Consider the following 12,775-nt stretch of genomic DNA (forward strand, 5'->3'; position numbering starts at 1 on the left):
TATATATAATAAAGATTTGTCATCACAGCGGTTTGAGCTGCTGGAGCTCGCCAAAAGAATATTCTACGAATAAAAACATAGATGGCAACAAATTTACATCTGTACCTCCTCATAAGTGCCGCTCTTCACAACCAAATCGTTATTGGCGTTTCCGCTGCTCCGAACAGCGACTACCCTAAAACCATAGTGCATATGGCCTCCTAAAGAAGTGAAGTCCCTGGCGTAGCTTTTTGTTACTTCCCGGAAGCTAACGATTCCTGTATGCGGACTCCAGATTGCCTTGACGCCTCGTGCGTTAGGCTCGATTTCCTCAATACCTTTCGAGTCCACTATTTGAAGGTCCTTTACGCCGTTTTTTTCCCCTTCAGGTGCAATTGTATGTAAGCCGACAAAAAGATAAACACATATGCAAACGTTACAGATGGAGTGCGTCTACGTGTAAATTTCCATTGCGGGTTTCTTAATGAGATGCACTAAATAATTTAAACAACAAGAAAATTGGCATAAATCTATTAGGCATACATAAATAGCGTTTCCATACTATTCTTATTACATACTTTACCAATTTTAATCAAAACTGAGAAACATTAAAATTAACCAAAATGACGATTGTAAATGTGATTAAAAGCACAGCTGAAAATAGGGGCCCGGCCTTGGGCAAATCGAAAATTCTAGAATAATACTATACAGAAAAAGCTGTTTTTTGTGGTACTCCAATGTTACGCTATATTTTTAACGATATACACATTAGGCACTGGCATACGTTTTTTGTTCGCGTACATACAGATAGGGAACCAAGTTCGAAAGTAACATCACTCAATAAAAGCTATGTGTAATTATAGTGTATAGTTCCGAAAAGTATATAGTCGCTCTCACTATGTAATACGCAAAGACAGCTTCGGATACAGCGCATCATTTAATGTCAATGGAGCTGACGCTTACACTCGTTTCGACAAATGCTATTCGTAAAAGGAAGTGGCTTCAAAAAACCACATATTAATCGAGTAACGAATAAAATAGGAAAGCATTATTTTCACTACAAAATTAGTGTATTGGTAGAATATTTTCACATTATCGCTCGTTTATACTGACTCAATATAACAGTAAAGATTACCTTTAGCCAAGAGATGCTCGAGTGTCTGTATCTGGTTAGAGGCAGTTGCTACAATGAGCTTGCCGCAAATTTTATGTGGAATTCCTTTTTTCTTGCAGTAATCTAACATCAGTCGGTGCCCGCGAACGCACAGCTGTGCCTTAAGCGAGCCTGGCATATAGTTCATGCCTGCATGAATTACGCCACTGTTGTTTCCGCTCTGGTGATCGGCTGGAAAATGAAATTGCGAGTAGGTACAGTAACGTCATAAAGAGCAACGAAGCTGCTAGATGAAACAATAGCAATCAATATATATAAGGAAAGCAGGTTTAGCTTGAGGCTTCATTAACTTTCATCACCTTCGTACAGGGAAAAGTATTGGATTAGCTCCACGTAGGATAATGTGGTTGATAACCGAAAGAACTGATTCTAGAAAATATATACAGATCTATTCAATTCTAGTAGCGATAACATATATTATTACATTTACGAGTTGTATCAGTAAAGGTTGAGTTCGAATTATGTGAAATTACTTCATATTGACTGGAAAACTGTTTTTCTCTATTACGGTAACTATACACTGCTAAATCATCCTAAAACCGCGTTTGTTGGATAATTAAATGGAACCAGATCTGAAACAACCAGGAAATAAAAACATAACATTTAATAACATAATATCGCGATAACATAATTTCACATCCGATAAATATTGGTTGCTTGATTGATTTCTTCCTGCATGGGTAAATATTAAGTTAAATACTTTTGATAAAATATAGCTGTGAAAATTGTTAGATGTATATAATTTATTTTTAATACTCAGTACTGCTGAGCTTGCAGTTTTACCCTGTTGATCTACTTCAGCTGAGCTGCAGTTATTACTACCATGACCTTATTAGACGCACAAGTAGCCTTCTAATATACATAATACATTTTACTAGCAAATAAGCGCACCAGTTTGTTCCAATTAAAATTGTGCACTCACACATAAAATTAGGGGGAACGAGAGACTCACCAATGTCACATTCTTTTTCAAGAACACCAATTTCCAGCTTGGGGTGATTCAGCTTCAGCTGACGTGCTGTGGCCATGCCCACTATGCCCCCTCCGATAATAGCGACATCGTAACATTTTGCTTCGGTATCGATAGAAGCCACCCTACCCTTTCTTGGAATACCATCAGAGGTAATAACACCAGCTGAAGTGCTTGCTAATTTTCGTCCAAGAAGCCCAATCAAAGTTAAACGTTTTGAGCAAACAAAATGCTGTCCCGGCGAAGGCCGCAGTATTACCGATCGCGCAACACGCATTCTGAAATCATCACCTCAAAAAAAAACAAAAATACAACTCAGGAGGGCATTATTACTTGGTTGATGACTAACACAACCGAATTTTGTAGGAAGATCGCGCCCGTAAGGTAGCAACCGGTGTCGCTGAACACTGTCCAAATCGTCAACATTTGAAACCACTCAGTATATTCGCGCTTCTTAACTAATTATTGCTTAGTTGAAGTGCGACATGCCTCGACCTTCGGTCGAACATTAGCAGACTTTTTTACTGAAATGAAACTTGTTTTGCCTGAAGAAAACACTAGCGCGCAGTGTGCACAAGGCGGGCTCTGTGGAGACACTAACCTGTGAATGATTCAATGAAGGTTGTGACTAATCATTAGTGCTTGACCCGCTGCTCAAGAACAGGTTCATAAGCGAAGTCACCTCCCCTCTTTCGGTACCACTCGTCGAAACCTTTTCTAACTAGTCAGAGACAGTAGATAACACATCAACTAGTGCTTGTTCTAAATCTCCTGTGTTGTGTATGGAGGCAGACATCTTTGTTTGTTTCTTACAGGGTAGTTGCACGGCGTGGAGCGACTAACGAGCCGAATTGTCGTCAGTGAAGTGATCATTTTTGGGCAGATCTATTTATAGAATCGATCGTGTAATCAATTAATGTAGGCCACAATTCCAGATTAGGAAATGTTCTCCGTATAGCATATCTTTTCCAATAGGATCGTTTTTGTTTACCAAGCTCGCGCCGCTTTATCCGCTAGCAAAGGCGGCAGTATTAGACGCACTCGTGTACTTATTTTGAATATGACGAATGGCGCGGAAAGGAGGCAAGCAGACGCAGCTGTTCGAATGGACTCAGTTAGAGTCTGTACAAACAGTAAGAGATTTCGATCGTCAATTGAAGCACAAGTGCACGTAGCTTGCCGGGTTTGCGCAGGAGGGAGCTAGCAGCCGTGCAGGTGGCGCCTGCGCGAGTGAGCGAATAATGAGGTCTGGGAAAAGAATCATCGCAGTTGTTGTCAACAGCGCAAACAGAACGGAGGAAAACGTTAGAGCTTGTTTGTTGGATATCCGTATATAAGTGTATGTCTGAAAGCACTGGTTTGTCCGATACGAGAGGCTTCGATAGCGCTTCGCTTCAGCAGATTTACTACTAGCTCTTCGGAAAACAACTTAAATTTTGAGGTGTAATGAGAGAAAATGCAGGCAAGAGCGAAGTCAGGGTGGCGAGGGCGAATGCGGCTGAGAACAGCTAGCAGCTAGGGTGAGCCGGCGGTCTAGCGACCGACACACTACATGTTCATTACGGTACCTTCTCAGATCGCTTTTCTATGGGATCAAGAGATGGAGAAGGACAACTGCAGACCGCCACATCATTGAGAAAGAGTCGTTAGGGGAGAGGACCAGAGAACGCCGCGCATAGCAGCAGTAGCTGAGTTCGAGAGCGCTACTCATGTGCGACCGGTGCTTAGTCTAAACAGAGTAACTAACGGCGCGACACCCAGAGCACAACGCTCGGCAGCGAGTCTAACACCCTATAGAAAAAAACAAGAGCACGACGCCACCATGGTCTGAGAGTTTACAGTTTGCTCTTTGTTGCCTGAGGTTGGACGATTCAATCGCGAACGGATGAGAATGAAAAATACGATCCGTTTTATATAGTATTTGTTACAGAAAGAACTATTAGCAACTAGCAAAGAATAAAGAGAAATCAAAATACCCAGGATAAAGAAGAACAACTCGAACATCGATTTAATTTGAGGATATTTGTGATATTTGTAAAGGTATAGATACTGTCGTATTGAAGAACGTACGCGTCAAATAGAAAACAAGTATTTGTAGCAGACAATTTCTGAAGAGGGGCGGTGACGAGAACCATTAGCTTACACGAAGTCCATCTATCCTATGTGCTACAATGGTTCTCATATAAAAAGGAGATAGAACTGTGTATGCGCGTGTGTTGTGTGTTTTTAAATGTCGCTCGTGCAAAGGAAAAGTGAGACTAAAAGGAACGCTGAACGAGTTCGAGAAGCAAAGTTTGCCAGAAAATTACACGTCTGGCAGCTAAATATAACGAGAGCGTTATGGAATCAGAGTTGAAGTGTCCGGTATGCAAGCACCTGTTCGTTAACCCCGTTATTTTACCGTGCTTTCATTCGGTCTGCCTCAAATGCGCTGTCCAACTACAACAGCCAATTAGTGGAACACAAGAGGATGACTTTGATCAGTTATCACTCGTATCGGAAACCGATTCCGGGGTTGTGTGTAGCCCCCTGCCATCCGGCAACTCACTTGCGATCACCTGTCCAGGTTGCCACAAAAGTTGTCTCTTCGACGAGAACGGAGCCGGTAACCTGTGTAAGAATCGTGCGCTTGCCAATATTATTGACCGTTATGCCGAATCACGGAAGTTGTATATTGAGTGCCAAATGTGTGAGCCGGGCAATGAGCCCACCGGGGGCAGTGCGCAGGCGTCGTGGTTTTGCGAACAGTGCGAAGTGTTCTATTGCGATGCGTGCCTAGGCGCGTTTCATCCCCAACGCGGACCGCTGACCACACATCAGCTCATCACAGCTATACAAGGCCGTTCGCAACAACGAGCAAAATTTAAAATTTTGGCTGCGAAGGAGATGAACTGTTTAGAGCATGAAGATAACCCATTTAGTATGTTTTGTCTAATGTGTAAGATCCCGCTGTGCGTGATGTGCTTACATGATGGGCGGCATACAACACATGATGTACAGGCTCTTGGCCAAATGTGTCGCCTCCAGAAGGTAAAAGTTACACACCCATATTTAATGTTTGAACTTTGTAGCGTACAAATATTGTATTTGGGAAGATCTTGGTCGTTCGACATCGAAATAGTTTATATTATTACAATAGTCGGAATAGTTTACATTTGTAACTTGGGTTACTGAAAAATAGTAGATTTAAAATATCTGTTGTATAATAGAAAATTTTTGTTATAGCAAAATTTCAAAGGTAATATAACAATTTCGTTAGTTTCTTTTTTGATCGTATCAACCATCTATCATTTTTTAGACTTCGAAAAACCTGGTTCCGCAGATCTTCCAAACTCAATGCAACCCTTAGAGCGAACGAAATCGGTTGCTTTTATGAGTCTGGGCTGTCCTGCTGAAAATGTCTAAGCGGAAGGTAAAATACTGTAGTGCAAATATCGTCGTTTTTACAAGTCGAAATTTTATAATGTATATAACAGAGTATAATGTTGATTTAGGATCGCAAAGCAGGACCAGCAAGCTTTTTCTCGCGTTCCACATTTGGATACAATGCCACACTACCGTTAAGAAAAATCTAGACGCCCACTAGCATCGCACGCGCTGATACGATATACCACCAAATGTAAACTGTACGTGTGAAGATTGTGTTGCATGAATAAGTGTCTTCAACTTATGTTGTATGAAGTACTTTGTGTAAGTCACGTTGTGGAAGAAGCTATTAGATTATGACTATTAGGGAATAGCTGGTCGCTATTCGACGTTACCCCTATTATGAATATAATTAGCCTTTTTCCTCATATAGATGGAATAAAATGTGGAGCAGGACAAAGCTTGCGGGTGACACTGTAACCGAGCTGCCCTAATATCGTAATCGTACGGCCGTTACCGCAAATTTAATATCGTATGGACTCACCAATGTAACAATGGGGTAGATATGCGTTTTAAGCTGCTTTTGAATGTGCTCTAGTTAAATTGAAATTCTAATAAATGTACATGGAAAGGTTAAAGTGGATGATAATGTGGAGCTGAGAAAAATCCTTAAGCTTTGGTAATATCCTAGAAACAAAACCAAGATGGCAACCGAGGCGTTTATTTAGTTTATTTTCAACATATATAACTGTATATGAATAAAAAGAAATAAAAACTTTAAGTCTTGCTGACTTTCCGAGAATAGATCAATATCTCAACCAGGACATACAAGATCACCATGAAATAACGACGATGATTCTTTAATTATTAATTTACTGTGTTCAATTACCTAGATAGAAAGATGTCCTGGTAGCGTTATAAGAACAAAATCAATAAATCAGCCGATTCTATTAGTTGCAACTTTTATTAGAGGTCGGCCAAAGGCCACTCGATTTTCGTACGTTTCTTATAGGTCGGCCAGAAACAGACTGAAAGTCAACATATCACGATCGAAACAAATCTAATGCTGAATGAATCTCTCGGCGAACAGATTAGAACGGGCCGATGAATAACGTGAAAGGAGATATCGAATTAAGTAAGATAAAGTACTTGCAACAACATAACTGTCGGTTTATCTTATAGCTTACGTTAAGCTGGATGTAATATCAAATTATTTAATTAGTTAAATTAACAACAAAACAGGCGCGAGTCCATCTAGCGATTTTCTATTTTAAAATCCGACACTATGGCTAAGCAAGCGCAGGGTCAATTGAGCAGGTACCCACTTGTCGAACAAACATTCCTAAATGCAGAAGCGATGATTTGTTTAGTAATTAGATAGGGCCCTCAGCTGGTACACTGAACCGTTACAATTTTCGTGTTTCCGTCCTAGACTTAATAACGGTCCCTATTGATAGCGTCTCCTACAAATTCTGTACCAATATGCTCAATGTTTACGCGTCCGTTGATAATGCTGGCGATGCTACTTGCAGTCTCAACTACGTACAACTTATACACCAGTAAAGTAACCTTGACTGCCTTGTTTGAAGGCGTAAGCTGCTGTGTCGGATGATTCTGCCACGACTTATGCGTTTGATGGAGAGGCAATCCCTACGACTGAGATATATTGTATCCTGGATGCTCTCGGCAGTCCGAATTTCGACTTTGCCAACCAGCCTAATCAACTTAGTCCAGTTGGTTAATCCGGTTGGTATATTTTCGGTGCCGTATGCTTAATAAGGGTTCGGAATTTCATGTGAAACTCATGAATGTTGCGCTTGAACTTCCGCAAGGTAGCACTTCATGATTCCTTTCTTTCACGTGCTTTTAATAGCGTTTTGGAGCATCTATGAGGCGCGCCTCAAAAGGATGCTATCCAGTTCGCAACACAGCTCACGTAGCTAATTCAGCTTATATTCACCTCATTGCCTACCCCTTAATGCCTATAAGAGGCATTTCGAAATTATCAGTTATGAATATATTTGGTAACAGAGCTCACAATTTCGAATTACAGTAGTGCGTGTCCAGGCGCTTGAGGTGACGCGTCTGGAAAAGAAGAATTTCTTCCGTCGGTGTACTCTTCGCTAGCTACAATTGCCGAAACTAAATCGTCATATAAAGAAGCATTTGTATATAATGTACTGACTAACTGGCGATTCGGGTTTGATTATTGCCTAAACCAGCCGCGGCTATGGTCCCAAATACCCATTCCTTTGCAATCACTTTGAACTTACCGTTTAGACAGCCGAGCAATACTACAATACTATAGTAATATTAGGACAGATGCCTTTCATGCTTCAGACGAATCTTGATGCCTTTAGCTGAAACCATCTTACAACTCATATTGTTCCTCATTTATAACAGCCTATCTTTGAATGCAAAAATTTTGTTTTCGTTTCGTTTTTTGAAAATCGAAACGCGCTTTGGTTAAGTTAGCATTCATGCACTAACTCAGTGCTCAATTTTATGATAAACTAGCACGCCGCCGCATGGGGCGGGTCTGATCGATCTGTTTTCTTGCCAGAGTTTTGCATCCGAAGATAACTAGACTAACCGCAGCATGATCTGCAGGATACATATATCCTCACCGTAGCATCTGTTGCTTCGCTATAGCAAAAGCGATCCCTTAACACGCTATAGCAGCAGGCATACTCCTCTAGCGGTGCTCTGCTACTCCTGCGTTCTTCCCACTCGCGGCGATTCAAGATCGAATGGCACATCGTGACATGCAGGCATGCAAACGGTCGGACAGATAGACTTTCATAGTGATGTTGATGTTGTCCGTCCGTACATGAGATGTTGCGGCCTAGTGCTTACAGCCAGTTTCGCCCTTTGGTATGATGAAACACGGGGTCTTCGTAGGCAGCACTGGGAACGCAAGTGATGCCGTTAGTCCAGCTCCATTCGTTCGATAGTAGAATTGGCATAGTCTGGAACGTTGATTCGAACGAGCAGAGACGAATTTACATGTAACGATCAGCTATTGCTAGTGGAGCTTATTGGGAAGATGGATAACGAACTTTTATTGTGGTACGTGGCAAATATTTTTATTTCAAAACACCTCAACATCAAAGTTGTCCGAATGAACGTTGGCTCATTCGCAGCGACATTCGGTGGCCTTTCGAACTTTTATGATAATCGATTGTAGTTTATGCCTATTTCACATAGGTTAAATTCAATCAAAAGGATAGGCTTATTTATGTTTGGTTCTTTTTACGTATTCGTTTGAATGCATGATATGAAGAATAAAGTATGAAGTGACACGGCCCTATAGATGGCTCAAAAAAAATGCGTAATACGTATGGAAGCTATACTCTAAAAATCCACCAATGCACTCTTCGTAAACCACAGATTATCACTAAACACAGGAGTAGCACCTTGTGACAAATAAGCAGTGTTAGTTGTTGAATATTCAAAAAACTGATTATTGTCTCAGTGGTAGTTAACTTTTTAGCTTATTAAGGTAGGAAGAAGCTATCTTTTATGGCTGCCCTCGCTTTGATTAAACTGTTAGGCCGGCTGCTTAGCGCCAGTTAACTAGAGATCGTGCGCAGGACATCGAGCCAGAACTTAGCCGTCTGCTGTGTAAGGGTCTGTTTATTAACTCTGCTGTCGTGCTGTGCTACATTAGCCACTCCGTTAAACAAGTGGAGACGACGACTCTGATCAGGTGCTTAGTTTATTCAAAATCTACGTCGTATCTACGTATCGTCAGCAATTCTCTGTCAATCGACAAATCGTTTACGACTACCTGTCCAGCTTGCCATGAAGATAATTTGTTTAACGAGGGTGGACCAATGATACTTTTTAGACGTTTTCGTTCAGATCCTTTGATGTAATGGAGCCATATAATGTAGCAATGGCGATTTTATTCCATGAAATTTGCAATTGGCAAATGTTGGCCGGGTTATATTCTATATTAAAATGGAATCCGTGCCTCTGTGAACTGTTTTTTAGGTCAATTAGTATGTATGTTAATTAGGGAAATCGCTACGGTAAAACGGAGCTCCTTAATATTGTCCCATGTGCAGCTATGCATAGACGTTGTCTGAACTCCTCGTAACGTTTACGACTGTGTTTTCTGCCAATAGGTGCAAAATGCCTGTTTCGTCATCATCTACCCTTCGTGAGTTACTGGCAGTCCATTATAGAGGACCTGTTATATCTACAAGTAAACATGAGTGATGTCAACTAACTCTACAAGATCATTAAATCATCAGTATTTTTTGCGCGTGCCGCAAACGTGCTTTCAGAAAAGTGTTGTTCGATACCAGCTGATTTTCTCCACTCTAAGTACAATTGTTTGCTATCATCGTTTCGGCCAGGCGAAGTCGCGGCCCGGCTGCTTGAAAAATAAAACCAGTATCAAATCACATCTACATTCATGCAGGAATAAATAACGTTTACTCGTTTAAATGCCTATCACGTCTGAACGTCTTGGGTGGTAACTGTAGGTTACAGTACACGGAAGCACATGGATAAGGGGGGTGCGTGAGTGTACGCAGAACTTTTTCGTCTTGCCTTGTTGTCCCCCCCCCCCCCGGCGTTGAGGTCGGCATTCAGCAACTCATAGGAATGGCTGGAATATATTAGAATATATACATAGTTAATGTTCGTATTGAATATGTTACGGAATAAGACAAGCGTCATTGGTTGACTACGATTGAATATTTAAATTCAGAATTGTTTTCTATGGTGCATAATACATTGCATGACCATATGAATGTACAGATGTGCATATAAACGTCACGGTAAAATAATATGATGATATTAAATGTTGCTCGCGTATTTGTCCATCGTTTATCGGATCAGTTCATCAGTCAAACCAGCTATAGGGTACGTAAAAAAGGCTGCCCCGATGATTATCCGAAGAATGTATTAAAGGTATTGTTTAGGTAGTGTCCTAAGAATAATACCTAGAATGGGGGAGCCTTACTTTTCAATTATTTAGTTCCTGTTGATCCTCTTTTCGCGTTGTTTACAATTGAAATCTTGTCACATTGCCAACTAATCGGTGCCGAGGGTAAGATACGTTTTGATTTCTGTATCGACACAGGCGAACACATGCTTAGTATTGGCAGTGTAATGCAAAATATAATCATGTTAGTATTTTTTTTACCGTTCTATCGCCGAGGAATCGTTAGTCCGTTGCATGCGACACTACCTTTTGCACGCCCTGAACCGTGTTACCAGGTGGAGGTCGATAATATGGACGCAATGGCTAGACCTTAGTGGTCAATTGAGAGAAAGCCCTATACTTCAGGCAAACTGGGCACTAACTGCTTAGCCACACGCGACATTCGTTTAAATTTGTTCTGTGTAGTTCCATGTCTGCTACCGGATTAAGTGACGTCATTACCGAATTCCCAGCCCCTACCCTTTTGTCCACTTCGTAGCCTTCATGAGGCCAGCACATCATTCAGATGGCTGTTATCTTTTGCCTGTACCTGATTATGACGCCGGCAGCGTGTTTAGTAGTCGTGCTTATAAGAAAAGAATGGCTACTGCTATCATAGAACAGCGGCTAATTTCGTCTTTCTAATGATTTCATGTCTGCCCCTACGCAAAGCCTCATGTCAAGCCTGTATCACGACACCGTTCCGTATACACAACTTGCATAGAAGTTTGAAGCTACTTCGAATGAACAGCGGTCCTTCTCATACTGTCAATACTATCCAATATTAAAGGTAAATAGTATTCGCATATTGGACGAATGAAAATTTCTTACACAAATGATTGTGGCCATTGGAATTTTTTAGTCTATTTCCTTTCAATCCCTTCCCCGTACAGCTCAAAGTTAACAATTTGCATCGCAGCCTTTGGCTGATTGAACGCTTACATATGGTGGTTCGGGACCGAATCAGTCGATTTGCTCTTAAACGACCCCCAATGTGATTCATCTCAACCCAAAACGACTCCACCGAGAGCCTCCTTCCCTGGCCTTCGCTAGTTCGGCCTGTTCTGCTTGCTAATTGAATTGCTAAGAGAACAGGTTAATTCTAATCCGTGCACTAGCTCGGGTAGATTGTTTTGAAAGGAGTAGGCTTTACCCTAATACTTCCATCTTTTTAGAGCTGACTGATGTTGCCTCGTTAGCTTGTTTGCTAACAGACCAGTAGATACACCACAAACGGACACGGCGATGCTGTTGGGAGGGAAACGCGAATGGCACGGGGCTGACGCGAACGATAAAGTCAAAATCGAATAATCTCGGAGTTCGCGCGTGCACCGCGCGTAGCAGCGTACCTGCTGTCGCTTTCAATGCCGTTACTATTGCCGCCGCTGTTTCCCACTTCTCCTAGTGATACTCGTCGTTGTCATCATCATTGTCGTCCAGTTAGCCGGCGGGCAAACGGGCGGAGCCATTGTGGCGAGAGAGTGTAACGCTTGCGCGGACCAGTTGAGTTGTCGGCGAAGATGGCTGCTTGTGAAGAGCAAAAATGATTAGCTAACTTTCTGCTGCTAGAGTGACCATAGCACTCCGTCTTCCAACGTGGCAAATGAACCGGATAGAAAGAACGAGATATACTCGATTGTGAAGAAATAGAAACAAACGTAGGAAACGGTTCGACTGGTTCTTGCTTGACCACCGTGAGAGATCTCCGCTTGAGATACGCTATCGGATATTACGCCGGGTTAAGAATACTTAAGCAGTGGAAATATTGCTAGCTATACGATATCTACAAGCATGTGTGTTTATAAGTCTGTATACACGCCTGAGCGTTTGTTTTGACGTGAGAACGAAGGTTCATTGCGGGCATTCGTATGCTGGCCATGACCGCGGAGACTAGGAAGCGACATTTATGAAATGAATATTAGGAGTAGTTGACTAAGATTAGAGGCAGGAACGCTTGAGAGTAGCGAAAGAATCGTGTAGTCAAAGCGGCAACATCCGTAGCTAGCAGTTTGGCAGCAGTATTTAAGAAATGGTGTTACTAGTAGTAGAATACTACTGATGGCCGAACAATTATTGCTACCTGACATGGGATTGCCTACATTCTAATTGTTTAAACGTGCCACATTGAGCAAGTTTTATCGATAGGGCGCACCGATATACCTCAACGTAATCACTTTCAATCAATCAATTTGATCTTCTACTGTTTCCAAAATGGCCGCGGATCTCTATAGAAGCCTGATTTGCTTCATAACATATTACAGAATAGGATATAATAGACTTAAATTAATTCGTATGATACAGCCATCCACACGCTCTGTAGACTACTGCATATGTCGAGGTTATTTTTCGA

General features: G+C 41.6%; 2 protein-coding genes across 5 annotated transcripts in view; one reads left to right on the top strand and one right to left on the bottom strand.

Moving 5' to 3' along the window:
- The window catches only part of L2HGDH (L-2-hydroxyglutarate dehydrogenase), a 5,714-nt gene extending 2,198 nt beyond the window's left edge, over positions 1–3,516 (bottom strand). Inside the window, exons 1-4 of one of the 3 annotated variants that reach the window (XM_022841483.2) lie at positions 2,725–3,516; positions 2,106–2,401; positions 1,115–1,324; positions 106–362 (exon numbers count right to left, since the gene is read on the bottom strand). In XM_022841483.2, the coding sequence (XP_022697218.1) occupies positions 106–362; positions 1,115–1,324; positions 2,106–2,400 (762 nt within the window). In that variant the 5' untranslated portion in view covers position 2,401; positions 2,725–3,516. The other 2 variants (XM_022841481.2, XM_022841482.2) reach the window with 2 other exon arrangements.
- Positions 3,517–3,759: 243 nt separating this feature from the next.
- Positions 3,760–12,775, top strand: part of Trim9 (E3 ubiquitin-protein ligase Trim9) — a 58,319-nt gene continuing 49,303 nt past the window's right edge. Inside the window, exon 1 of one of the 2 annotated variants that reach the window (XM_022841470.2) lies at positions 3,760–5,153. In XM_022841470.2, coding sequence (XP_022697205.1) covers positions 4,464–5,153 — 690 coding nt within the window. In that variant the 5' untranslated portion in view covers positions 3,760–4,463. The remainder of the gene's footprint in view (positions 5,154–12,775) is intronic. The other variant, XM_022841471.2, reaches the window with a different exon arrangement.

Source organism: Varroa jacobsoni, unplaced genomic scaffold (genome assembly GCF_002532875.2).
Source record: "Varroa jacobsoni isolate VJ856 unplaced genomic scaffold, vjacob_1.0 scaffold_934, whole genome shotgun sequence".
Classification (NCBI taxonomy): domain Eukaryota; kingdom Metazoa; phylum Arthropoda; class Arachnida; order Mesostigmata; family Varroidae; genus Varroa; species Varroa jacobsoni.